The sequence below is a fragment of the Haliotis rubra genome, unplaced genomic scaffold (assembly GCF_003918875.1).
Source record: "Haliotis rubra isolate DU_JTF1 unplaced genomic scaffold, ASM391887v1 Scf24, whole genome shotgun sequence".
Classification (NCBI taxonomy): Eukaryota; Metazoa; Mollusca; class Gastropoda; order Lepetellida; family Haliotidae; genus Haliotis; species Haliotis rubra.
In genome coordinates, this window is record NW_025766447.1 from 3295505 (window position 1) to 3323503 (window position 27999).

The following is a 27999-nucleotide window of genomic DNA, read 5'->3' on the forward strand; positions in this document are numbered from 1 at the left end:
TGACTTCTAATTGGTAATGACCCCAGCACGTGTAGCCCCAATGCAGATGTTCTTAGTCTCTGAATCTCTGGTCTCCCTAAGGCTCCTTTTCAATATAAATGGGCTTGTTTGTTACTATCAAAATTATATATATTCAGAGACTAAGCCTTAGTCTACTGATCGGAGTGCGGGTGCACCAGAAGATCGAGGCGTTCAGGAAGTGGTACAGGATCTGGATCGGCCAGTTCTTGTAGATCGACGAACCACTCTCTGACCGGCCAGAAGGGCGCGACCAAAAGCAGTGTCATCCACTGAGTCGTGCGTAGTTTCAGTAGTATGCGTGGAAGTATGGCCACTGGTGGAAACGCGTACGCGTTTAGGTCGTCCCAAGAAATGGCTAGAGCGTCGAGAGCGTCGACAGAGAATCCGCAATCACATTCTTCACTCCTGGAATATGATTGGCTCGAACGGAGATGTTGAGATTGTCCACCAACTGGAAGAACCGTTGTGTCCACTGCAGGAGTTGAGGCGACCCTGTTGACCCCATCCGGTTGATGTGCCACACACTTCCGCTGCATTGTCCGACCGGACCAAGAGAGAGGTCGATCATAGAATCTTTTGCCAGTGAGTGATGGAAAGAATCACTACCCTGAGCTCTAGAACGTTGATGTGGTAAGCGCAATCTGTGATAGACCAACGCCCTGCCACTTGCTGATCGAGAAGGTAGTGAGTCGGGACGAACGGCCTCAAGCAGACTCCGCCGCAGACGTTCAACTCTTCCATCCACCAGAGGAGATGGGGATGGAGCGCCGGAGGTAACTTGATCAGGGAAAGCGGGTTGCCCACCCTGATGTGTGGAGCCAGGAATAACTGCAACGGTCCAAGTTGAAGCTGACCCCTGTGGGTCAACACCTGGGCCTACATCAAGAGATCCAGGAGCTCCTGCCACTGATGAAGAGTCCTGGGTTGAGACAACGCAAGGGGAATTAATCGCCGGATCTTGTAGAAATGGTCCCTCGGCACAAACAGTCTGTTGAGCTCTGTGTCCAACACCTCCCCGATGAACTCCATGAAGGGACCAGCTCCGACTTCTCCATGTTGACCAGCCAGCCTAACTGGCGAAGTAGCTGCATCGTGAACTCCATGTGACGTAAGAGGAGTGCATGGTCGGTCTGAGCCTGGATAAAATCGTTGATGTAAGTCTCGAACAGTATCCGCTTGCGATGAAGGAAGCTGGTGATGGGCTTCATCACCCATGTAAATAACCACGGAGCCGAAGAAATTCCAAACGGGAGCACCCGCCACTGGTAGTGGGTGCCCTCGAAGATGAAACGAAGACACTTGCGATGGTCAGGGAAGATCAGGATGTGAAGGTACGTATCCTGAAGGTCTAGGCTGACAATGTAATCCCCCGGTTTGATGATAGTCTTGAGTAAAGCCACCGACACCATCACGGAAATGAGGTGGTGGTTGTAGGAACATCTCGTTGAGGACCTTCATGTTGAAGATGAGTCTCAACTTCTTGGAATCCTTCTTTGGGACCAGAAATATTGAAGAGTAGAACCCTGAGTCGGTCGGAGTCGAGCCTAAGGATTCAATCGCAAGTTTCTGAAGAAGCGTAGTTATGATGGATCGTAGCACAGTCAGTTGACGAACGGGATACATCCTGTGCTCCGGAAACAATGTGAGAGGAGGGTTGCCGATGACCGGAAGTTGAAATACCTTGGACAGAGTGGATAGAACGTCCAAGATGGTCCAGTTGAGGGCATAAGTGCAAAGTCTTCCGCCCACTGGGGAAGTCATGATAGGCATGATTGGAAGCGGAAGGATCCAATCATGCTCTGATATCATCAAGTCACTGCTTCTGGGTCCTCTGATTGGAGGACTGCTTGGAACCAGAAGCTGGTCGAGAAGCAGTGAACGTTCGGTGCTGACGGTTGGAATGTCCTTTGTTCGAACCTCTTCCTCGAAAGGAAGTCGAAGATCCCGAATGGAGATCGGGGTTGGACGGCACATAGGTAGCTGGCCGCCATTGACACAACGAATCTTCTACTTGCAATCGCTGAAACTTCAACAGCTCCACCGAGACTTGCAAATGAGCATCCTGCCCAGCCTTAGCAGCTATATCCCTTATAACCCCGTTAAAGAGTGATCTACCTGACCAAGGTTGACGGAACAGATCTGTCTGGAATCTATCCTCCCACGAAGATAAGTGAAGCGGGCCCCTGCGCGGAACTGCCGTGAGGTAGGAGAAAAATGGGCCAGCTGATCCAAGATGGTTTGGAACTGCTCCTGTAACAACACCATCGCAGCCTGAATATAGGCCTGTTGAGGGGAAGCTGTATGTGAGACAGACATAGCCACAGCTTCAGTCGCCGTCAAAACCAAGTTGAGGGGAGCTAGGATCCTCCTCACGGTCTTCAACCAGAAAGGGAGAATAGGTCCTCTGTTTAGAACCCAACAGCACGATGTCATCATCCACAGAAGGCAAGCAATCAACGTAGAAAACCCATGAACATGGGAAGCCGTCAAGTTAAATCGGGGTGCCGTGAACCCATCCTTAACCTTTCTTAAGCTGTCAAACGCCTCATCAAGTGAAGCCGCAAGTTGAGTAATGCAGGGACGAGGTGGAAAAGTGATAGAGCCGAAATCCCCCCGGTTTCATATCAAAGCTAGTCAACAAGTCCGAAGGTGAACTGCTACGACGTAGTCGAAGGTTATCAGCAATCCAAACTAATAACTGAGGTGTGTCGACTGCATCCGCGCTGACATCTGAAGCCGAACTGCCATCTGAAGTAGGAGAAGGCGTAGCTGATAGAGGAGTTTCATCCCCGGAGCGAGGTGGAATGGCCAGAGGGCCAGCTGGCTGAACCCTCAGTGGTGGAGTTGGGACTGGTTGACGTAACACCGAAGCCACAGCGTGAACGATGGCATCAAAATCAAGAGGTCGAGATGCAGGACTCTCAGACGACGGATCCCAAGAAACCGGTAAAATAGGTCTGGCTAATGTGTGAGGCGTAGTACCACGAAGTAGGAGGGAATGTAGAACCAGAGGCTGGCATGGGTGGATGACCTGGCAAAGGCGGCAACGTAGAACCAGTAGAAAGCGGCACACTGGAAGACTGTGGTACACTGGAAGTAAGCATCACACCGGCAGCACCGAACCAGGTCAAGCGGCATATTGAAAATAGGAGGCGCTCCGACAGTAAACGCCAAAACAGGAGCGAGTGGCGCATAGGAGGCAAGTGACGTACCACCAGTAAGCGCCGAACCGGGAGCAAGCGGCGCTTCGACAGTAAGCGTCGAACCGGAAGCAAGTGGCGCATTGACAGCAAGCATCAAACCGGGAGCAAGCGGAGCTCTGACAGTAGGTGCCTAATCGGGAGCAAGCGGCGCTCTGGTAGCAAGCGCCAATCCGGGAGCAAAGGGCACATTGACAGCAAGCGGCGCTCTGACAGTAAGCGCCGAATCGGGAGCAAGCGGCGCTCTGGTAGCAAGCGCTGAACTGGAAGCAAAGGGCACAATGACAGCAAGCGGTGCTCTGACAGTAAGCACTGAACCGGGAGCAAGTGGCGCATTGAGGGTATTCGTCACATCAGAGGTAAACGGTGTACTGGAAGTTGGCAGTGCTCCATAAACAGGCGGGACGGCATATGAGGCAGAGGTAGAAAGCGCCGCACTGGAACTCAACGTCATACTAGTAGGTATCACAGAAGGGTATGAAAGCGCCGAACCGGGACAAAGCACCGAACTGGAGGCAAGCGGCGCATGGGTAGAAAGCGTAGAGCCAATCACCGTGCTGGAAAGCGCCGAACTGAACGTATCCACCCCTTGAGAGTGAATGCTGGGCATCAAACCAAGCGCCGCACTGGAAACATTGCGAAGGATCACCAAGGTTCTGAGAAATCGTCGCCAGGGTAGACGGACAGGATTGGCCAGATGAAGTAGTCAAAACTACAACTCTAGGCGGCGAACAATCTGGAATCACAATAGGACTGGATACTTGCGGATGAAATAATCGCCGGAGATCCTCACTCAAATAGGAATTGGAAGCCTCACATAGAAATTCTTCATTTGGCGACGGGGACTTAGACCGGCGAGCAGGTGTCTTGGTACGACGTTCAGTTCTCGATCGTTTAGCAGAGGAAGGACCCTCCGAAGGTTTACGGCGATTTCTGTCAGACAAACGTCGAGAAGCCATACGGCGATATTCCGAAAATGCATCATCATCAAGTGGAGCAAAGTAAGTGCACCGGTGCGACCAATCGCAACATCCCAAACAATCCACACACAACGTATGCGGGTTCGCAATGTTTGTGCTTAGTAGAATTACTGCGACGAGATCTACCCATCTTGATCACAGTCAAAATCTTCACTAGAAATCAGCACACATCCACATGATGTAGCGACAAGAAAGAGAATGACAGGCACAGAGCGTCACGTGATCATCTGAGCGATCTGCACACTTACTGAGATGATTGACAGGTATTGTTATCGGAGTGGGGCAGAGGTCAGGTGGGCAGGGGCCAGGAAGTGACTACAGCACGTTTCCACACATGGTCGTAGAAGAAGAGAGGTGCATACCGTGAGATAGGATAAGTTTAAAAATTTATTTGTTAGTGAATGAGTTACTACTGTTTCAAACGCAGTCAGCAACAAGCTAAATCATACTGTAATAATACAGTCTGGTACAAAGAAACCCTGTGCTTAATCAGCTGACAGGAATGTGGTATTCTGCATCACAGCATTTGTGTAGGAGGATAGGTAACTGGGACCATTGTGCCCCTAAACACTGATAACAATGACAGTCCCCCAGTGTGAGTGAGTGATGGAGGGAGGGAATAGAGTGAGTGGAATTTGTCACATAGGCAGTGCTTCAGCCATATTGTGACAATAAAAAGTTATGCATAACAAATATTTTATATTGTTAAAAACCTGTCTTCAAAGGACAGCAAAATAACTAGACTTATCACAGATTTATGTTTAAAACTATTACCTTACCACCGAGGGATATCGCTACACATACCAAGACATTACGTAAATGGGCTATAGACCACCGGCAGCCAAAGTGAGGCCACTATACAGGGACCATGATGACTTATTGTTCCCTTGCTACCAACATGGTGTCCCTAGCAGTATTTACAACATCCCTTAAGCCAATTGTCTGCAAGTCTAGCCAACAAATATTCCCCAGTATGGCAATGAGAAGACACTACATGACTTACAGCACAGAACAGCAGAGCTCCAAGGCAGGCATACACCAGGGTAACATACTGGAACATAACAGGTTCATTTATTTATACAGACACATGGCAGAGGATATTTGGCATTTTTTTTCAACAGAACATGAAATGTGGTAAACCTTAGATGTATACTCAACAACAAAGTTAAGGATAACCCCAATATTCAATACTTAAGTATTATATGGATCATAATATGAACAACTGAATACTGTAATATTGAAAATTGGGGTGGTCCTTAACTTGTTTTGTTGAGTATATTTTCACATTGTCAGTAGAATGGAGGAATGATGATTGAAAGATGTACAGGTTCACATCGACATCAGTAAAACATTACCCATGTAGCACCTGAACAGATATCATCCATTCATATTTCCTGACATTGTTTCTTGTTTCATTATACAATGTATTATAAATGTATCAACACATTCTGATTTTCTAATTATACAGACAACTGACAAAGCTGACCTCATATGAATGAGTGAGTGAGTTGGGTTCAATACTACTATTAATGTCTGAAGAAAGCCAGAATTGATGCAGGCCATGGACGTTTACCACTTTGTTGAAACCCATGAGCAAGGGTACGCTCTGCTGACACCCCTTGAAGCTCAACTGGGTCAAACTGTGCTTCAAACTGTGCTTCAAACTGTGCTTCAAACCCACAATCGAAGCGGTGGGGTAGACTGGTGCTTAAATGTTCGCTCGTCACACCAAAGGCTTGGGTTCAATTCCCACATGGGTACAATGTGTGAAGTCCATTTCTCGTGTCCCGAGCTGTGATATTGCTGGAACATTGCTAAAAGTGGTGTAAAACCATACTCACTCACTCAAACAGTATCCTCCCATTTGTCAGACATCCCAATAGTCAGACAGGTTAAAACAACAAACCATCTGGTTGAGTGCACAGCTAATCCCCTGCCTGTTACCTCTTAATGAAATAGGGATGGCCCATAAAATAAATAACAGAACAGAACTGGATTACACTATTACACTCAGCCAATATCCTTGGCATATGAGGTATGACAAACTCGCAATCATATTTTCTACCTCACCCATTGGATGCAACTATGCAAATTGCAACACCTTAGATGACTGGGCCAGCCATGCGTGCATTCTCTTATCACATGAACATAACAACTAACTGTACTTTTATTTCAATGTACCTTGCTTCTGATGATCGCACACAGAAGACCGAAGCAGAACAGCACGATGAGGAACACAAATAGCATGCCGCCCATCATTGTGAAATCCCACTGTAAAACACAAACAACAATAAATCTTAACAATAACAGTGTTGAAACAATTGCAATGCAGTTGAGATATTATGAGTTTGCAAATTATCATGTGAAAGTTTGTACGAGACAAGGATTTCTTGGCACATCGACAAGCTATCATTATACAACAGTGTTGTAAAAAGAAAATGACATCTCAATTATATCTAATGGAACTGAGACAACTATTTGTCATGATAAGCTATGAGAATAGACAAATACATCTCCAGTGACAGATAGTTACCGATGTATCACACCACTAACCTTAGTTTGGAAAGCGAATATGGTCAGGGACACAGTCACAACCTGCCACAAAAACAACAACACATTTTCAGAAAATATTATAACAATGACAGAAGAGTTACTCACTGTACTAAAGTTTTAAAACTCATGATGATGGTCCTGTGTTAATAGCTAGTTTACAAATCTGGAATTTCCTTTCTGTTTTAGAACACTGGTGGACTAAATTTGAAACTTGATGATGGAGACTTCATCAACTACATTTATCAAGTTTAAGTGTTCAGGTTGGGTGACACTGTAAGAAAACAATCAGTCATCTTATTTCCCAAATGTACACATGAACTTTAGGATTACTTTCAAAACTAGATAAGTCATTATCCTACATAACTGCAGAAATATTACATATGTGTGCTATATACCTCCTCACTTTTTGACATTTTGGACAAAAAGCAGATAGAAATGAAGTCTTTCAAGAAATGCTATCTTAGAGTTTCGGCAAAGTTTTAGGAACAATACTTGTTCCATATCAGGAAGGGACTTAAGTGGATGATTTGGTAATCTGATTACTCAAGTGATAACACCGTTGGTGAAAGTAGAGATACTTTTGACATCCCTGTAAATCAAAAGCTTGTAAACCAATTGATCAAACCCTCTCGTATGTCCTTAGGTGTCATCATTACAAATGGTCTTTGTGGTGATGATAGCCATGGTGTGGTCTTGTGCATAGAGGCTCGGTCTCAAATCAGTTGAAGTTAAGCAACGTTGGTCACGGAGAATCCTTGGATAGGTGGCCGTGTTTGGTAGCTTGACTCCTGAGAGTTGGTCTCACCTTTGGTCTCACCTTTGGTATGAGTTTGTTTAAAAAGTATTGGCTCTGTTCACTTAGCAGTGAATGGGTGTCCGGTGGGATAAGATTGTTATATGACTGTTAATCTTCTAGTGTTTCACAGGCAGCTTAGGACAACCAGGGTGAAACTGTCCGTGCTTTGCGAATAATTTGAAGCTCACCACCTTCCTCTGTTCATCTCATTACCATCACTATGTTTTGTTTGTTGCATACGCCACACATAGCAATTTTCCAGCTGTATGGCAGCGTTCTGTAAATAATTGAGCCTGGATCAGACAACCCACTGATCAACAGCATGAGCATCGATCTATGCAGGGAACCGATGACATGTGTCAACCAAGCAGGCAAGCCTGACCACCTCATCCCGTTAGCCACCTCTTACGACAAGCATAGGTTGGTGAAGACCAATTCTAGACCAGGTCCATCACTATCTATTCAATAAGCAGTCTCTAATCTAGAAAGTTATGTATGAGACAAGTGCCGATGCTAGGAGTTCAGTAATAGGTTGCATTCTGATAGTTGTAAAGAACAACTAATTTGCATTACTGACTAGAAAACAGCAGTATTAATACTTCTGTAGTCATATTGTCTCGTGATTAGTGACAAGCTGCCTCCACATCACAGAGGAATGTTAGGAGCTGAGCCAAGATATCACACTGGTACCCAGTATGATACCAAATGTTACTATGGAAAGCTGGAGGCCAAGCAAGCACTTAAACTATTGTAAAAGCACAGCTTCTTTAATATATACAGCTTCAGCAAAAGGTACGTCAATCATAAGATTAAGTGTACTTCATTTAAGAAAAAGTTTCCCTTATTTAAGAAAGAGTGTCCTTCATCTTAGACAAAGGTAACAGTAAATTCATTTGAAAGCAAATATAATACATGAATTGTAATAGTTCTTGTTAAATAAGGATATTAGGTACAATATTTTAGGGATATTTCAAGTTCAAGCCTTGAACAGTGATCAGTTCATACCTACAGTGAATGTTAATGATGTCAATCAAGCAGATCTTCACTATAAGCTGGAGTCAAAAACTACATAGATACTGAATGGCATAAAATCATTAAATAATGATAAACATCAGGTGTAGATGAGTTATTACCAGAAATGTTAAAATCAACACTACCTATGTCTTACATGCATGCCATATATGATAAGATGTATTGCACTCACCAGTCTTGCTTGTAGTGAAGGTATAATTTTAAATCTTTACCAATATGGCCAAAGAGAGGATCCTAATAACTACTGGGCCAAAAGTTTAAAAAGTATATTCAGAAATATATTTGCAACAATAAGTGTAAATTAAAATCATGGGCCAAAAATAATAAATCATTATGTAAAGAACAAGCAGGTTTTAGGTTTGGATACTGCTGAAATACATGTTGAAGAGGAGTATAACTGTTCCCTGACTTAATTGAATTCTGACTATTGTTGTTTGCTGATAACGTTATTTATATTTCTAATTGATCAATCCATCTTACATTTAACAAAAGCAGTGTATAAATAATGGGACAAACTTGCTAATGAAATGTTTTGAAATATATTAGGACATAATGAAAAGTCCCACTTGGGACAGTTTCTAAATAATTGATAAAAAAATCAAACCCATCCTTCTGTATGGATGTGGAACAACAGGACATCAAAGATTAGAGGTGGAAGGGAGGGTCTAATGTCTCGCAGGTAAACATTATCTTGGTACAGGCATTAACACTCTTAACCTAATGATATTTGGGGAATGTGGACCCACTGTTCATACAGTTTGGTAAAAATGCATTAAATACAGGCCAAAACCACTCCATATGCCATCTAATAGACTCCAGTGTAAGGCTTATGAAATGTTAGTTAATCTTGATTCAATCTGTAGACACAACTTGGCAAGCAAAGTAAGACATAGTCTGTTTAGTCCAGGTCTTGGCTATGCTTGGGTTAACCAAGATGTTGGATGTGGTACTAGTTTTCTCAACATTTTTCACACCAAGCTATATATATATGTAGTGTCCAGCATGGACAAGCATATATGTATCTTTTCCACCATATCAATGTTATTCAAGATGTCAACATCCAGTCCAAGTCAAGGCAAGATAAGCCTTGAAGCAGGCCCTCCTCCAATCAAGCTGAGTGCTGTTTCTGAAGCAGTTTATGATGTTCTTGGCCAATCCAATGTCAGCATAAGTGGAATTGAGGGGAGCTTCAACTTTTTTAATATTCACTCTAAATTTTACATTCAAACATTCATTTAAAATATTTCTTTTCACAGACAGACAGTTTATTCAGTAATTTAGGCCAAATGACACAGAGTACAGTTTGGTTTTATAACTCGGTCTTAAGAAAATTCTGAAACTTGAGAGTAACTCTAAAAAAATCTCAGTATTTTCTACACTTAGGAGTAACTTTTAATTCTTAGAATTTTTATAACTACGGCCAGATGTGTACTGAATATTTAAAATGGCACTGTAGTTTTTATACATTTCATGTATATGGGTCAATGGCCTATGAAACAATGACATTTGATTTGATTATAAATATGGCTAATATCTGCAAATACTTCAAAATGTGAACAATCTCAGTTGATACATTACAACACCTGAGGTAGATCTCAGGTAAATATTTCTGAAGTGTGAAGAAGCCAATGTACTTACGGCAGTGACTCCTACAGCCATAAGGACAGCATCTTGGTCATAGTGGCTGCAATACATCAACATTGAGTGAGTGAGTGAGTGAGTGAGTGAGTGAGTGAGTGAGTGAGTGAGTGAGTGAGTGAGTGAGTGAGTGAGTGAGTGAGTGAGTGAGTGAGTGAGTGAGTGAGTGAGTGAGTGAGTGAGTGAGTGAGTGAGTGAGTGAGTGAGTGAGTGAGTGACATTTTATGCAAAAGTATTTTTGAAATATTTCATAGAATGTGAGTGGGGGAGGAGAGTCCAAAGTATGCCAAATACCAACTGGAACCAAGCTGTATCACTGGCCCAAATCTGGAATTCTTACTACCATCAGGAGAGTTTGGCAAGACCAGTGATACACCTCTGCTCATAGTTGATTGTAACTGCCCTAAATACTGACTGACTGAGTTTGGTTTTACGCCGCTTTTAGCAATATTCCAGCAACAACACGGTGGGGGACACCAGAAATGGGCTTCACACATTGTACCCATGTGGGGATTCGAACCCGGGTCTTCGGCGTGACGAGCCAATGCTTTAACCACTAGGCTACCCCACCACCCCCCCCTAAATACACTATACATGTAATCACAGCTCTGTTTCAGGAAATCACTCATGTGATGGAGATCAACATGCTCTAGAATAATGTTGAATGTTGGAATCAACAGTATGGATGGAAGCTAAACATGAAAGTCAAGGTGATTAAGATTTTCTTTGTCTCTTCATCAAAACACCAGAAGGAAACTCCTGAGACATTCTACATTTCTAAGCTGAATGAGAAGTCTGAGGAACATATGAAAAATGTCCCTCTCCAGAAGAGTACAATGCAGAAATATACTGACGTTTGACAGAATACTCTTAATCCTTTTAATAATAAAAGTTAAAAATATTGTTGTGTATTCCTATATATACCTTTTCCACAGAAAAAGGTATATCACTAATTAAGAAATGAACAGTGATTCACATGTGTTACCATCACAATAAGATACAACTATCCATTAAGGTGATATAAACTCTGGTTGATGGAAGCACCTGTTACAGTGCTACCATACAGAATTAGTGCCAAGGCTCACCTGGCCACTGTCCCAAGCAGGAATCCTTCACAAACAGTCTGCAAAAAAATAGAAGACATTCACGTTTTCATGCATCCTTGTATGCTTGCAAAGGTGCAAGTCAATTTTTTGTTATGAGTGAGTTTGGGTTTATGCCATTTTTAACAAAATACCGGCAATATTAAGGTGGGAAACACCAGAAATGACCCTCATACATGTGGAGAATCAAACAAAGGACTTCAACATGACTAGCAAATGCTTTATTAGGCTACCCAGTACCCACTGTTTGTCACGAGCGAGGGGACGGTGGGGGAAGCCTAGTGGTTAAAACATTAGCTTGTCATGTCAATGACCCAGGTTTGATTCCCCACACGTGTACAATGTGTGAAGCCCATTTCTGGTGTCCCCTGCCATGATATTGCTGGAATATTGTTAAAAGCGACCTAAATCCATACTCACTCACTCACTTGTACTGATCGAGTCTGAAATGTTAAAACATTCTTGCTATAAACATGTCCATTGCTACTGCAGTGTATCATTATCAGTCCTGGTAACCTGTGTCCCAATAAACATTCATCTGCATTACTGTTTACTATTCTGAAATATTCAAATACCTGTCACTCATGAACGCTGCAAAAAGAATGTACCTTACCAGTCACAAACACTGCAAACAGAATGTGCCCCACAACTTACAAATACTGCAAGCAGAATCATGTTGGTTGGACTCTGACGCCGGACATTTGGACAGCAGGCCAGGACGATGAGAGCAATGAAAGTGATGGCCCTACAAGAGACCAAAACACAAACTGAATACTGACACGATTGACAGCATCCTTCAGCTTATCATGATAGTTCCATACTACTGGAAATGAAGAAACCTGTTACTGTAGTCTGTCAGTTGGGATAAATCAAGCTTTGAAAGGTATTTCTGTAACATTTCAGTAATGTGCCTGCTGGTGTGATCATCGCTAACAATAGGCAGATCAAATAGATCAATAATAGATCAATAATTGATTGTAATCGCAAACCTGACTACAAAACTCATGGCGGCCATCAAGGCAAACAATCATAACATTGAGGAACTGAAACAGGCACTGACTAATACCATGACCAAGAAGATAGAGGATACTTCCTGTTAGACACGTATGCAATATGTTGTTTACACTGCAGTGAGGAAAAACTGTATCAGATATTTATTTCTTGATATAACAAACAAAACAATAAGAAACATACTTTCTAAAGTTTAATTTGATGTTTCAGTATATTTAATATCGATATGTTTCCTAAGGTCTTCGATAATCGCTGACACAAGCGAGATTCATGGATTGACTGAATGTTCTATCAATGGCTCCAGCACTAGTACAGGCTTTATGAAGTAACATTATGTAATTACACAGACAGGCAGGTGTGATACTTGAACACATGACATGTTATGATGTCTGTTGATTGCAAAATGTTATACATAAAAAAATGAGCATGTATTTACAAAACCCAACATCTCTATATATACACACAATGAGCCGTGAAGACGGCATCTGCTAATGAACCAGCCGTTACACTTGAGTGCACACCCACCCGCTCTGACTGGGTTCGGTATCCCTGCTGCTTCGTTTCGAGGGAGGTAAACCCAAGTACAAAATATTGCACTTTTGATTTGCGATTATACGCTTATAATTTTGTTTATTTGTTTTTTCATAATCAGCAATGCATATTATATGTCATGAAGAAGTGATAATTGTGTTTTAATTATGTATGATTTTTTGGTTGCACGTGACCTTTAACTATTTCAACATCCTGCTACATAATCAAGAACGGGGGAAAGCAAACCAGAAGTTGATACCATGAGTCCAGTGTCTGATCAACTCAGACAAACAGATACAACAGTGAATCTGTACAATAAACGATAGAGTGCTGGGTCCCATTCACTGCCCAGATCTTAACAACACAGCTGCCATCAATTGGTCAAAGTATGGTAGTTACCATCATCTTAGCAGTACGATCACTTTGTTGGACATGGACCTACTCCAACAAGCACATATTCACTACTACTTACCAAGGAGGCATTCATCATACGAATATGTTTGTTTGGTTTAATACCACTTTCAGCAATATTCCAGCCGTACAGTGGCACTCCATAAATAACAAGTCTGGACATGAACATAGCACTCTAATATTTCTGCTATATGACAGTGGTATGTAAATAATCTGGATCAGAAATTCCTGTGATTGATATCATAAGCAGTAATCAACAAAATGGGACAGGGTATCACACATCAACCAAGTCAGCAAGCCTGATCAACCAATCCAGTAAATGACCTAATACTGTAGAACATGGTTATAGCGAACACGGATATAGAGTACAAACAGATATAGCGAACACATATAAAAGTCCCGTTAACAGTCCTTTATAATATCATTGAAATTATATGTGAATAACGAACTCGTGAGTAGCGAATTAACGGCTATAGCGAACTGATTTACTACCCCCAAGACCCAATTAACGACGTGATTAGCGAACTCACTCAGTGTCAGCTCAGCCACTTAGCGGTACAGTATACATCAGTCTTGTTGGCGGTGAATAAACATTGTTTGATGGTCATTAATTAATTAACAAAACAAACATATCGTGTTTAATGAAAGTTTTTGTTGACGAGGACGGTATCCATTGCCGTAGTATGATTGGCTGCCTTAGGTAACGTGTCTGATTGTGACCAATCACGATCCTTATAGCAGACTGTGGCGAAAAAGCGTCATTAGAAACCAATCTTTATCCAATAAAATCGCTTTTTACAACTGTGAAAATACTCTCGGCAAGGGTACAGTGATATTGTTGATGTTCCAGAGCTGTCGATACCAGACACCACACGATTCGCCTCGCATGTTATTCATACGAAGCTTCCAAAACGGAGGTATCTCCCACTGTTGTGTCATGTTAACGAACGGAAAGCCTGATTACATAAAAATGAAAATATAAAAGAAAAAGGCACGGGCATGTTATGACATGTCACAAATGGAAAAAAATCGCTACAGTTTTTGCTTCCTTCGTGGTTTATCTGGACATTATAAATGTAAGCTTGCATTTTCATTAAAAAATAAATTTATTTAAGTTGTAGTTGTATTATTTCAATTTTATTATAAAAATAAACTTCATATTTATCAACATGATATAGGTAATGTCTGAGAATGTGTACATCTCTACAATCCAAGATGGCGGTCAACTGTCAATAACGAACAACGGATATAGCGAACTAAATTTCTTGGTTCCTTGGAGTTTGTTGTATCCGTGTTCTACTGTACGTAGTTTCTGAAAACCAGTTCTAACATGGATCTTTCCAGGGATGCTGTTTTCCCAGCATGTAATCACAATGGGTAGAGTAACTGACAACACAACTCCATCAGTATCAGTTGGAGAAACTCATGAAGTGGTATGAAACAGAACAAATTTAGCGTCACTAGTCGTGAAGGCAGTGTTGAGAGTGCAAAATAAGTCACCTGTATATCGGAAAATCATTTGTCATTGTTGACAAAATATATTGTCTTCACTTGGAACTTATTTATGTTGCAACACTTACAGTGCCAGGAACCACATCCATGGATTGTTCTTGGAGTATTCCCGGACCTCATAACTGTAAAGAAACAAAAGTTTTAATTGTCATTTAGTTCACCAATATTCTAAGAGATTGCATGTTGCATGTAGATGGGTACTGGTGACAGTTCCAGTCAACTTGTCATGACTGGGGCCAAAAACATGTAATTTTTAAAGTAAAATTGATAGTTTATACTTATCCTGAATCTTGAGGAGAAGCAAAAGATCATGAGTCAGGATAAGGAAAAATAAATACACTTCACTGGTCTGTGCTTTTAAAGTGGGCAGTTACCCTTGACCTCCACCACTGGTGTTATGCAAGGTATGTCCATCTAATGTTTGGTTAATTTGAGGGTACCCAGATTACTCACTGGGTGGCAGTATACCTATTTAGTAAAAGAACTAACATAGAATTCCTAAATAATGTAATTTTCTGAGTAAAATTGATATTTTATACTTATCCTGACTCATGCTTAATTGCTTGTCTTCTTCTTCTTGCGAACATAGTGGAACACTTGTATCTCCCAATTGAAGCTCCCTTCAATGTAAAACCACTAATCACTACTCACCAAGAGTTATCCCTCCTTCCTGTTTTGGCGGGAACTACCGCCACTGTTCCCCCACATGCTTCACTCTCTCCTGAATATGAGCCCGACACTTGAATTTACAGGGAAATCCAAAGTGTCTTGTGGGGAGGTTGGGAGGGCTTACCTCATGAGTCAGGATAAGTATAAAATATCAATTTTACTCAGAAAATTACATATTTTTCCTTATCTTGACTCATGCTTAATTGCTTGTAGAATCCGACGGAGAAGGTGGTGAGAAAAAGCACTTTAGGATTTAATTAGTGAATTTTACGTCAAAATAAAAAAAACCTACGGGAACTTCATAATGGCACTGTAATTATGCTAAATTCTGCTGCTGTAAGCAAATGTGTTCTTTCAGCTGCCTTTTGATGGGGGGACCACAATAGTTAACTTTTGGTCCTATTTCTGTTAACATTTCAATGTGGATTTAGTGACTCCAAGGTGGAGAAGCGACCCAACTGTACTAGTAAACTTACAAGTACTGGGTTTATCACTTATGCTAGTCTTGAGATGTGCATTGATACTGAAGCAAACTCTACTGAGTGTAGGCTTGATAAGTCATGTGATAACACAGCAAGACTACGTCTCATCTTCTGTGGGGAACTGTCAACTGCTGTGCGACAACCAGAGGGCCGAAATGGTGAATGCCTGAGACGTCCTCGGTGGCGATAACTCTCAAGTAGTGGTTTGCAAACACCATGTCCGATTTCCAGAAACAGCCCTCCATGATCGTGTTAAGCGAGCAATTCCCATGTAGAGCGAGTGTTGACGCCAGTGCTCTAATTTCGTGAGGGTTAGAGGCTCTTGGAGGATCGAGTCCTGCAGCCTTGTAGGCTCGTGAGTATGACAGTTCTTATCCAAATTGATATTGTAGTGCGGGGAGACTTCTGTCTGTGTGTAAGCTGTTGATATCGGGACTGAAAAGTCGTTTAAACTTAGCGTCTCCTCATTCTGGATCGATGTAGATAAACTTTCAATGCTCTCACTGGGCACAAGGATAAGTCAAAGCGTATCATGTGGTCCAGTATGGAGGATAGTGCTGGGGCGTGGAATTGTCTGTCCGGTTGACCTGGCAGTTGATTCTTAGCGATAAAATCCCATCGCGAGTCCCATGTGCACTGTGTTTTGATTTTCATCAAATTCGCGTTCTCTCGTAATCTAGAGCATGAATTTCCGACATCCTGGCTGCTGTTGCTAGGGCTAGCAGGAACAGCGTTTTCTGTGTCAAGAATTCAAAGGATGTCGTCTCCAGTGGTTCGTAAACGTCACTTGTGAGATGTTTGAGAACAATATTGAGGTCCCATGCCGGAGCGCGAAATCTCTGTTTTTGGTCCTCCAATCTGTAAGAGCGTAACAAGGCCAGTAACTCTGGTACTTTGGTTAGCTTTGCACCCGTCCTCATAGTTATCACTGAGCTCAATGCCGCTAGGTATGTTGATAGTGTAGACCCTTTCAGATGTTTGGTTTGTCGTAGGTGACAAAGATAGTCTGCCACTTGAGGATGTGTTGCATTTCTAGCTGTAAATCCCTTTTTAGCAGCATAGGTCTCAAAACTGCGCCACTTGTCGTCGTACAAGTTGCGTGTAGAATTGCGTAAAGCAAGCGTGACTGCTTTCGCCGCTCTGGCTGAGTAACCTCTCTTGTTTAAACACGCCTTGATACAGTCCATACGTGTAGTTGGAATACCCTTGGGTTGCCGTGCGCTTGTTTTGTGTGAGGATGTACTAGTAGATTCGACCACTCTCGTAGTTGCAGTATTGGAGGTCCGAGTTCTTGTATGAGAATGGGGAACCATATTCTTGCTGGCCAGTAAGGAGCGACCAAAATCAGTTGGAGGCTCCTTGTCTGGCTGATTTTCTGTAAAACCTTTGGTATAAGAGCTGGTGGCGGAAACGCATACGCGTTGAGGCCTTCCCAAGATATGCTGAGAGCGTCCGTTGCCCACGCTCGTGGGTCTGGGACTGGAGAGACAAATGTGTTAGCTGATTGTTGAAGCGTGTGGCGAATAGGTCTATTAACGGAGCTCCTATTTCCTTGATGATCTGTGTGAAGATCTCTGGATGGAGCATCCATTCCGTCGGCGATGGTAGAGTTGGACGGGATAGTGCGTCTGCTAGGACATTCTTGGCTCCTGGAATGTGACATGCCCTTACGTGGATGTTCAGATCGTCGATTAGGTCGAACAGCTGAAAGCACAGATCTAATAGGTTCAATGATCTTGTTGAGCCTTGCTTGTTTATGTAAAACGCCACTGTCGAGTTGTCTGTGTGTACCATGAGATGCGCATTCTGTAGAATGGTGCTCCAATGGAGTATGGCGTTGAATGCTGCTTTCATCTCCAGCATGTTGATGTGCAGACGTTTCTCTTCGTGATTCCATATCCCGGATGCCACATGGTTGTCGAGATGTGCTCCCCAACCTTGGAGTGACGCGTCTACGTATAGATGGGTCTTGAACTCCGGCTCTGCTAAATAGATGCCTTCGCAAACATTCGACCTCCGGGTCCACCATAGTAGATGAGGTCTGAGATAATTCGGTAGACCGAAGGGTTGTAGGTCATCAAGATGAGCGTTGATGAGGACCTGTAACGGGCGTAGCTGTAGTCTGCCTCTGGCTGTCATGTCTTGTCAGCGGACGTGAGGAGACCCAACAGACTCTGCCACTGTCGTAGTGGCCACGGAGAGAGTAAGGCTTGAGGGATGGTCTGTTGAATCTTGAGCCATCGGTCCTCTGGCACGATGATACGGTTCTGCGTCGTGAGAAATCTGATGCCTAGAAACTGTAGGTCCTGCGTAGGTTCTAGGTCCGATTTGAGTAGATTCACTAACCATCCTAGCTGAGTTAGTAGATTGATGGTGAAATTCAATTGTAGTTTGAGACGGACTGGGTCTTGGTCTACTTGAATCCCGTCGTCGAGGTAGAATGCACTGCGTAGCCCTCGATGATGTAGATATGTGACTATTGGTTTCGTTACTCTTGTAAACAACCAGGGGGCCGATGATATTCCAAATGGTAGGACCTTCCATTGGTAATGTAGCCCGTCTAGTGTAAATCTGAGGTATTTTCTCGAGTCGGGATGTATCTGGATATGCAGGTAGGCATCCTGTAGATCTATGCTGGCCATGTAGACCATCGGACGGACGAGGTGGATTAGTTGAGGTAGATGTATCATGCGGTACTTGGGAGGTCTGCGTAGATAATCCCTGTTGAACGTGCTCATATTGTAGATGAGTCAAAACTTTTCTTTGGAATTTTTCTTTGGAACCAGGAAAACTGGGGAGTAGAAACCTGGTTCGATGTTGACTTGATCCAAGATTTCTATGGCCCGCTTGATTAGAAGAGATGAGACAGCCTCTCATAACTTCTCTATCTGATGTGTCTTGTAGTCGAACTTGTGAGGGTTGACTGTAAGCCGGGTGGTGGTGGCGTCCAGGTTCTGTGGAACCGCTGCGATGGGGTCGATCGGGGGCAGAGTGAGCGTGTCATCATCTGTCATAAGATAGGTGTGAGCCGGATTATCTTCTTTAGATGGTGAAGCCAAGTCCAATCCATTAGCCATCCAGTAACGTATTTCAGAGTCCGAAAATATGATGCCGCCATCATCCTCAGTAACAGGAGTGCTGAGAAAGGGACGTTGATACTCTTCCGACGGTGAACGAGGTGGAGTCCTGCGTGACTGTGGTAATCTGGGTGGCGATCTCACGAGACCACGTGGAGACCTCCGCGGCGGAGACTTGTTGGGCTTAACGCCGTGGTGACCCTGCGTGGGAGACCCGCGGGGAGAGGAGATCGACGTGGTGAATGGCCCGCCGAACTGTGCCTGTAGGGTGACCTACGCGGGGACCTGCGCGGAGATGAGCGACAGTGGGTTCGCGAAGGTCCTGGTGAATCCCTCGATGATCTATGGGATGAAGATGTCTTGGATACTGTAGTTGGACAACCAGCCTTTGTGAAGGCCTTGGGGTTCATCTGAGTCCGCACTTGGGAGTGGCGACTGGTCCTTCGCGAAGGCCTTCGCAAAGGCTGGTTGTCCGAGCCAGAGTCCGGGGATGAGTGATTCCTCCTTCGCGAACGTTTTCGTGAACGTCGATCATCCAAGTCCGAAGCAGGTGAAGATCGTGTAGCCTTTCGCGAATGGCTTCGCGAACGCTGATCGTCCGAGTCCTCCGCAGGGGCTGGCTGAGTCGGCTCTCGCGCAGGCTGGTCCGGTAGTGTAGTTCTGCTGGCAGAAGTCACGTTGATGGCAGGCCCCTCAGAGATGATGTTTGCGTTGGAGCCTTCAGCGAAGGCTCGGGGCCCTGGGTTGGTTGTCTCTTTTCCAGGCCGTAATGCTCCTCCATCATCTCCATGATCTGCTGGGAGAACCGCTGCATAAAGTCGCCCGGGAAGGTCTGCGGTGGTACCAGCGCTGCCCTTTCTGCGTTGATGGTGACGGGGCCCACGGGACGATCATCTGTTGTCAGCGTTGATACATCGGGTTGAGATTTGATCTGCGCTGAAGTCACCGTAGCTGAGACCGGTCGTTTCTTGTGATGAACATCTGGGATGATGATCGGCTGATCATCATACAGGCCCTGTTCTGGCGACGGGAACATTCTCGGTCGAGAAAGTTCTAGTAGTCTGCGCTGACTTCCCCTTGGTGGTGGACGCTGCCCTGGGGGTGCGAAGTCTGCGCTGGGTGGTTGACGACCTCCGAGTCTTGGACTGCGACGACGGGATGACTGGAGATGCAGGTCTCTTCTTGGAGGTGGCGGACTTCGTCCCACGCCTCTCCTCCGAGGGAAACTCCAGCGGAACACCAGATGGTAGGGGGTCGTCCGACAGCAGTTGACTGGTGAGGGACTCAGCTGACTTATCCATGACTGGATCAATCCTGCGCGACCTATCTGCGGCACGTCTCAGGACGCAAAGTAAATATTTATTAAATTCACAAGTTGATAAATGCTTGCAATAATTGCAGCGTGAGCTGAAAGAACATGGTACTGTGCAACTAGGGCATATTAGGTGCGGGTCAGCAGCAGAGAAACGTAACTTACATACGGAACAGATTTTCATGAACGTAAACTACTGAACAACCATGGAATACACCGTGAATAAACAGTGGTAAGTACGAATAAATATCAAAACATACTGATGAAGGATACTAGCTTAACCTCTATAAAGAACTTATAGAGGTAACTAACTAAATAATCAAAGGATATAGTGCCGTAAGGAGACACAGGCGCTCTCACAACCTGCTCACTGGGCGAAGAAGGAGAGAGTGAAGCATGTGGGGGAACAGTGGCGCCAGTTCCCGCCAAAACGGAAGGAGGGACAACTCTTGGTGAGTAGTGATTAGTGATTTTACATTGAAGGGAGCTTCAATAGGGAGATACAAGTGTTCCACTATGTTCGCAAGAAGAAGAAGACAAGCAATTAAGCATGAGTCAGGATAAGGAAAAATATACAAAAATCTTTATCCAGTGAAGTAATTCAAGACCAACATTATATATATATATATAATATTCATGCAATATACAGACAGTATGTTAAGTAGTAGTTTCTTCATTCTAATCTGAGAACTTGGTCCAAATACATCATGTCCTGGTCACTGTTGATTGGTCTTGGGCTACGCCTTTTTGACAATTCATCGAGCAATCACCAGCGACCAGGCCATGAGTCGCTTGAGTGATTAGATGACGTAACTGGTTTGTACCACCCCCACATTCTGCATTGAAATTTCATGGGATATTTGAATTTAAAACCATTCTGTTTGAGTCTGCCGCCATGTCTAGTTGCCATGTCTAGACGACATTACGCTGTCACAAATGGTTGACGAAATTGAATGTGCTAAACTCTGGGATGATACAATTGATGACATCACTCTCTCACAAGCTGCCGATGTAATGGAACCTTGTACCATGCCCCGACTGCAGTCCCTTTGATTTCAGCCGAGGTGTATTGTATACTTAGGTTTGCTAAATGTAGGTGTGGCTAAAATTGCAAAGAGCCAGTCAGAGTTGCTGTCGAAGGCAGCTCAAAACTGTGGTGTAACTATACAATACACCATGCCTGAGATCAAAGGGGCTGCAGTTGGGGCATGGTACAAGTGAATTTATTCATGCCATAAAGAGACACATGTGTGAGTGAGTTTAGTTTTATGCCGCTTTTAGCAATATTTCAGATATATCACGGCGGAGGACACCAGAAATGAGCTTCACAAATTGTATCCATGTGGGGACTCAAACCCGGGCCTTTGGAGTGACAAGCTTTAACTACTAGGCTCCCCACCACCCTAGAGTCACATGAAGAAACAACATTTTCAAGAGGTGCAATACTTACACATATAGGAATAGTGACATAATGGCAATGGTGACTGCTATCTGACAGGTGAGAATCCCATATACCTTGCGGATAAATCCTGCAAAGTAGAATGTTTCAGTCTTGCATCCAGTCATGGTGATTACACTGTTTTGAAAACACGACACTGTCAACACTAACACACAGACCTGCTCCAATAAATGCTGCCTGACCTGACTAGACAAATTTTAAGTAAATTTGTAAATTTTGTCTCCTTCCACAATATATATTATGCCAAACACTTAACAGTCCATATTTTTATGTGTATAGTACATGTTCTTTCAGCGAAAACAGCAGCACAAAAGGGGGATACAGTTGTCCGATAACTATTATCAATAGGGCTGGCTGAAATGATTGATAATCAAAAATATAGTAGACAGGACAAATTATGAATGATTATTGATAGGAAAATTGTGACAATGTGTTATGGATAATATCAAACATTAACATTTGTGAAGGGAAACAAGTTTTAATTTTCTCACACAATATCCAATGTTAGGACTTTATTCATGGTCTGCTTCTAAATTATGTTCTGTTCTGTTTTGTCAGTAACCCATGCACAAACATGTCACCACTCACCAGTGATGTGAAACACAGTCATTTCTCCCACACATTTTTGCATTTTTGCTCAAAGTTACATCATCAAAATTTATCGAGAATCCCTCGATATTTAGTTAAATTATTATCGATCTCTATGATCAGATCTATAGTGATAGCCAGCCGTAATTATCAAACATTGAATTCATTTTGCATACATGATCACTGAAAACAAATTTCACTTGCATGTGGTTTTAATAACTTTGAATTGTTTGCAAACATTGCTTCAGAATGTTCATGTACTAGCCTGCTAAAGTAACACCAGCCTGAGCAGTTAGAAGCCAAGGCTATTTCCATATGTAGCTATTATTACTTCTAAACATTGATAAACAATAGAATCATCAGCTTAGGTTGGTAGATTGTGTTTCAAATGCATCAATGCATTGGTAACTGTCAATTTGAATCCTGATAATGCTACATACTGATACAAATACACATAGTTATTAATACAGTTGTTAATTTGAAACAAACTACAGACAAGCTACCTTTATTCATTCATATTTACAAATATAATATGGAGTAACACTTGAAAGAGTTTTAAACTGGTGAGCATGGTAGGCTTGAGCCAACTAATTGCCTGTTACACTGATGTCCTTGTGTGCTACTAATTACAGCAAGCACATCATGAAGTGCTGCAACAGCTGGTGGACTTCAACACCTCAACCGAGAAGCTGTAGCTGGTGTAAAGAATATTATTGATTAACATTGTACACATAGGCGGGATGTGTCACCATAGAATTACTTTATTAACCATATTAACTGACATCAGTTTTGTAATACAAGCTATTCATGTATCTTTAGCATAATAGGATCACCATCATAAAGCTGTCTACTATGTTCTGTGCTTTAACTCGTCCAGTTGTTTCATACGGTGACACTTAATCTTTGACATTACCATTATTGACATAAAATACATGCTTTTGTTCACTGCATGTGTATTTGTTCATGTGGATGTATTGTTAATGCAAAGTCAAAGAGGAACTAACAAACATCAAAATGAACAAAATTCAGTTCAAGTCCATAGTCATTCTATAATCTTGGTTATTTAAAAGTGTATCAGTGAGTAGGTTATCTTCTTATTTTCATAATGGTATTGGCTCATACCACACATATTTAGGAAATATGTTTTGTTAACAAACTAACATGAACTGATAACTATATAACATTTGCAAAACTTAAAAGCAGTAATGCTTGGAAGGTTCTCATATTTCTGTAGATCATTCCATTTACTGGTTGTTAAGTGTTAAGTTATTCAATATTTAATCTCGACACATATTACAAATTCATGCTAGTCCCAAAGTCTGAGACTATCAAATTGTGTCGAGGACAAGTAAAATCCAATGCCCATAGTCCTCATGGACTAATAGCATTTGAGGTTATAATTCTGAACCAGTTCTGCATTCGATGTTCACAACACAAGTGATGCAAATGAATTCAAAAAGTAAGTCATTCTTCTGGGATTGTTACTTACGGTTAAAAAGCATCATATGCACCATATCACATATGAGATGTTGTGATCATATGATCACAGTTCTATCCATCCCCATCATGAAAAGACCTGCATAATCATATATAGTCAAACACTGTTGTGCCAAAGTTGAAGGGACATACATAAATCATTTAAGTTATCCAAGGCTATTTGATAAAAAATAATGAACAGAGAAGGAGTACACTGGGAAGAAACGTTTACTTCGAGACTGCAGTATGTTTGACATATCAAAGTTTGACAAAACAGTGTTTGACAGTAACATTGTTATACAATACATTGGCAATGGATGATGATAGCAAACAGATCAACAGAATGACAACATCCTATTTTCAGCGTGCAATTATACACACCCAGTCGGATACTCTTCTCACTGAAGCTGTTGTATTCCTGGAAACCATTGTCCACAACGGGGTCAGCTTCAGCATCATACATCGTGATTCTGAAACAACAACACAGTTCTTGATGACTGATATATTTACACTGACATCCCTGAGCACAATGCTGTAGCTCATAGTAGCAGCTGCATCCATAATGATTACTCCACCAACTGTTCAGGCCCCATATAAAAATATTCTTGGTTCTCATTACCGACCTAAAAAGTCGACCCGGCCCTAAGATCTTAATAAATATTTACACCAGAGAAAATGCAACTTTGACATTCAAAATGTGCATGAATTTTTGAAAGTTTTAAGTTTTGATTTTCTATTGGAGAAAAGTGTAAATTTTCACAGAAATCAAGTGGTTTAGGACATAAAATAAAATGTAAAAATAAAATCTGCCTGCCCGACTCATGTTTTTTAAAAAAAGTGTTGAGAAACAAGAATATTTTTTTATGTGGCCTTACCTTAATGTACAAGTGCAGTAGCTACTTTCTCAACAAATGACAGAATTTGAACAAATTGCTGTTTCCTCAAGTTACACTATAACAACTTGTGAAAAAAAATGATACTATACCATATCCCACGAAAAACCTGAACCATTGCAAAGGTGAATCTAACACTAAGGAGGGTAGAGAGGGGAGGGGGAATGGTGGCATGTTCGATCTAAGATGGAGACAGCTACAGCTGTATATAACAGCCCAAAGTCCTTACACATGAGAATGCATTATCCTCCAAACACCTATCCCAAATGCGGGTAACACATGGTGAACATATGTGTGATTCAGCTGTCATCTTATGTCAAGACTGATATCTCTGTCTATACACAAATCTAAAACACTAAATTTAAGCTATAAGTTATAAAGTGAAGCAGCCTGCTTACACCTATGATAAAACCTATATAGGTCCAAATAGCTAAACTATTCTACACGTGTTTTAACTTTCTAGCCTAATCTACTTCCGGGTACTACAAACCTGTCCTAATTATGCATAATGCGGAACACACCCGCACAACAGGTATAACAACGTACAATAACGTCACTATGGTCCAAATAAATGAGACCTGACACATATTTTCAACACAATCAGACAAGAGGTCACAGTTCTTACATACAATCATACAGACTCTGGCTACTGTATTTCTTCTAGTTCTGGCCTACATTAATAAATAGCAACTTAACTAAGTCACACGTGTCTATGAATAAGTCATACGATGATACGTTGAAAACGAAAATGAATTCTTATTTCGATTCGAATGTTCGTCTGACTGTGACAAGTAGCAATGACAATTTAAATGTAAATCGTTATAACAAGTTTTCACTTCTCATAACAGATGTTGCGTAAAGTCTCTAGCTACATGAGTAATGACTAACCATAATGTGTGCCTGAACAGATGAATGATAACACTGCGGTGTTTTTTCTTGCATATTTTGATCTCTTTTTCGTTTCACAGTTAAGCTTGAATACGTGACTACCTATAATGCACAAATATACTTTCGAAGACATTTCTTACCGAAAAAGTGAAAATTCAACCTGCAATCAGATTTTGTCGTAACTTGACAGCTCGCTAGCAGACAACACGCAACGAAGAATTTTCCGCGTATCCGTAACCGGAAGTTATGTTTTCGTCATGGCTATAGTGGTACAACATATAACATATATTGACCATTAAGTTAAAAAAGCTGTACTAAAAATTGCCAACATTTGTACTATGCTTACCAAATAATATGGTATATATAAACAAAAGAAATCAATAATTGTGTAAGAGCCAATAGTTATGTTCAAATATATCATCACTCAAACTATAAGCACATATAACAACAGTGGGTTTACAAATATTACAAATTAACAAGGCTACGAAAATAACTGAATCGCAATTAACAACTTTGAACTATCCATATCAATGAACACTGATATTCAGTGTAATATATTTTCAATCGGTTGCTGCATATAACGTTTTTGGAAAAGGATTTAGATGCATATACGAAACTTCGTCCAGTCAAATAATTACATTTAGCGCGGCAGGTTCTTTTTGCACAAAATGTTGACAACTTTCATGACTTATTGAAACAGGTGGTAAGTAAGAACTGTTTCAACAACAGTATATGATTATGTTAGACAGTATAGAAGGTACTTCACAACTGAAATACGATAATAATTATAATGGGAACTTAGAGAGAAAACAGTGGCTACAAATTATGTGGAATCTTTTATTGGAAAACACACGAAGGATAATTTCCGTCATCTGATAATTCGGCTTCAGTATTTTGATGGATCCCATACGTCGAAAGATAAAACGATTGCCAGATTTGTTGAATTCACACGTTCCGTTTTAATTACTTATTGACAAGAGATGATGATGAAAACCATACTTGCCTTGAGGTTCACAAAGATGGCAAACAGCCAATACTGTCCTCATCCATGGATGTTGTTGTTTTCAACTAGAGGATATTAAATAGTATCCCGGTATCAGGGGTTTTCGACGATGTAAGACAAAAACGTAATTTTTATCTGTAATATCATTTGAAGTTTTAATTTTAGTAACCTTGGGTGATAAAGGATATATTCATCTATTTCACACAAAAATATCAAGTGTTTCCTACAAACATAAGGTTGATGACATCGTATCGGCGAAACTGTTGCCGTTTGCCACACCCGTGGATTATGTATGGGTTTTCGATGATGAGCCATACTTTTCGCTCCGCACTGCGAGGGAGTGTTGTGATAACGTGGCTTTCTATTTAAATATTGCCTGTCACCAGCAGACGAATGATCTTACTGAATTTTCGCTTGCTACTTTTGTTATAAAGGCAATTGATTTTGCATCTGAAGTGGTATTAACGATCTCGAGTAAATAATATTGATGCTTGTTTGCTTTTTAAACAACTTAACTTCCGGTTTTCAATACAACTTCTCACGACAGAAGATGAAATTGCTTGTGCTCACCGATCGCGCACGTACTCCCCCGATATAGCGTCAGCAACGCAATCATCAAAAACACTAGACCGTCGAATTCAGCTCGTGTTGGGATATAGGCCTAGTAGCACCAGACTGTATACATTAGAATGATATTTGTTGTATAAACACTAAACAAAGATCAGTGTTGGTTACTTGTACAAATAGACATGTTATTTTCATTTACAACTCTTCAGGTACTGAAAGACAATAACAAGCAGTGAATTCTTCAGTTTTACTAGGCTCAAGGGCATCAGTTATCAATATTACAACATTGTTTTAAGTATTATGTAATAGGGTAGAGTCAGGTGACTGTGAATTTTGAGGTTCTGTCATATTAATTTAACAATTTGACAGAATGGATGGCCCAGGTAACCCAGTTACAATGCGGAGTTGCAGCCCATGGGCCTGCCAGACACCTATCATCTCAAGCTGACATTGATGTGATAACTGGTATACTGTAGTGGCGTCTTACCCAGCTTAGTCACTAACTGATAAATGATAGCTGGAAACAAGTAGACTATTGAACAGAGAAGAGTGTAATAATCCCGACCATTTCTCAGTACTAACAGGAATGATAATTATTGTCATCAAGTAACATTTCTTGGTGATAACTTCTGAAATGACATGAAAATAGAAAACACTGATCTAGAATAATTGAATACGTTGTCTCATGGAAGGGTGGGAAATTAATACATAATTATCAAGTCTTATACTTGGTTTAATGCTTTTTCTTTTGACAGCAGTAGTGGATGGTACCATTGCAAATATGAATTACATATATA

General features: G+C 41.8%; 2 protein-coding genes across 2 annotated transcripts in view; one reads left to right on the plus strand and one right to left on the minus strand.

Moving 5' to 3' along the window:
• LOC124278638 (protein lifeguard 1-like) overlaps positions 1–25900 on the minus strand; it is a 39405-nt gene extending 13505 nt beyond the window's left edge. The window contains exons 1-10 of the mRNA XM_046714404.1: positions 25773–25900; positions 24233–24321; positions 21779–21857; positions 14857–14910; positions 11978–12068; positions 11306–11343; positions 10221–10266; positions 6755–6796; positions 6383–6472; positions 5205–5252 (exon numbers count right to left, since the gene is read on the minus strand). Of these exons, the coding sequence (XP_046570360.1) occupies positions 5205–5252; positions 6383–6472; positions 6755–6796; positions 10221–10266; positions 11306–11343; positions 11978–12068; positions 14857–14910; positions 21779–21857; positions 24233–24314 (570 nt within the window). The 5' untranslated portion in view covers positions 24315–24321; positions 25773–25900. The remainder of the gene's footprint in view (positions 1–5204; positions 5253–6382; positions 6473–6754; positions 6797–10220; positions 10267–11305; positions 11344–11977; positions 12069–14856; positions 14911–21778; positions 21858–24232; positions 24322–25772) is intronic.
• A 275-nt stretch (positions 25901–26175) lies between these two features.
• LOC124278639 (ubiquitin carboxyl-terminal hydrolase 1-like) overlaps positions 26176–27999 on the plus strand; it is a 32852-nt gene continuing 31028 nt past the window's right edge. The window contains 1 exon segment of the mRNA XM_046714405.1: positions 26176–26335. The gene's annotated coding sequence lies outside the window, so the exon portion shown is untranslated.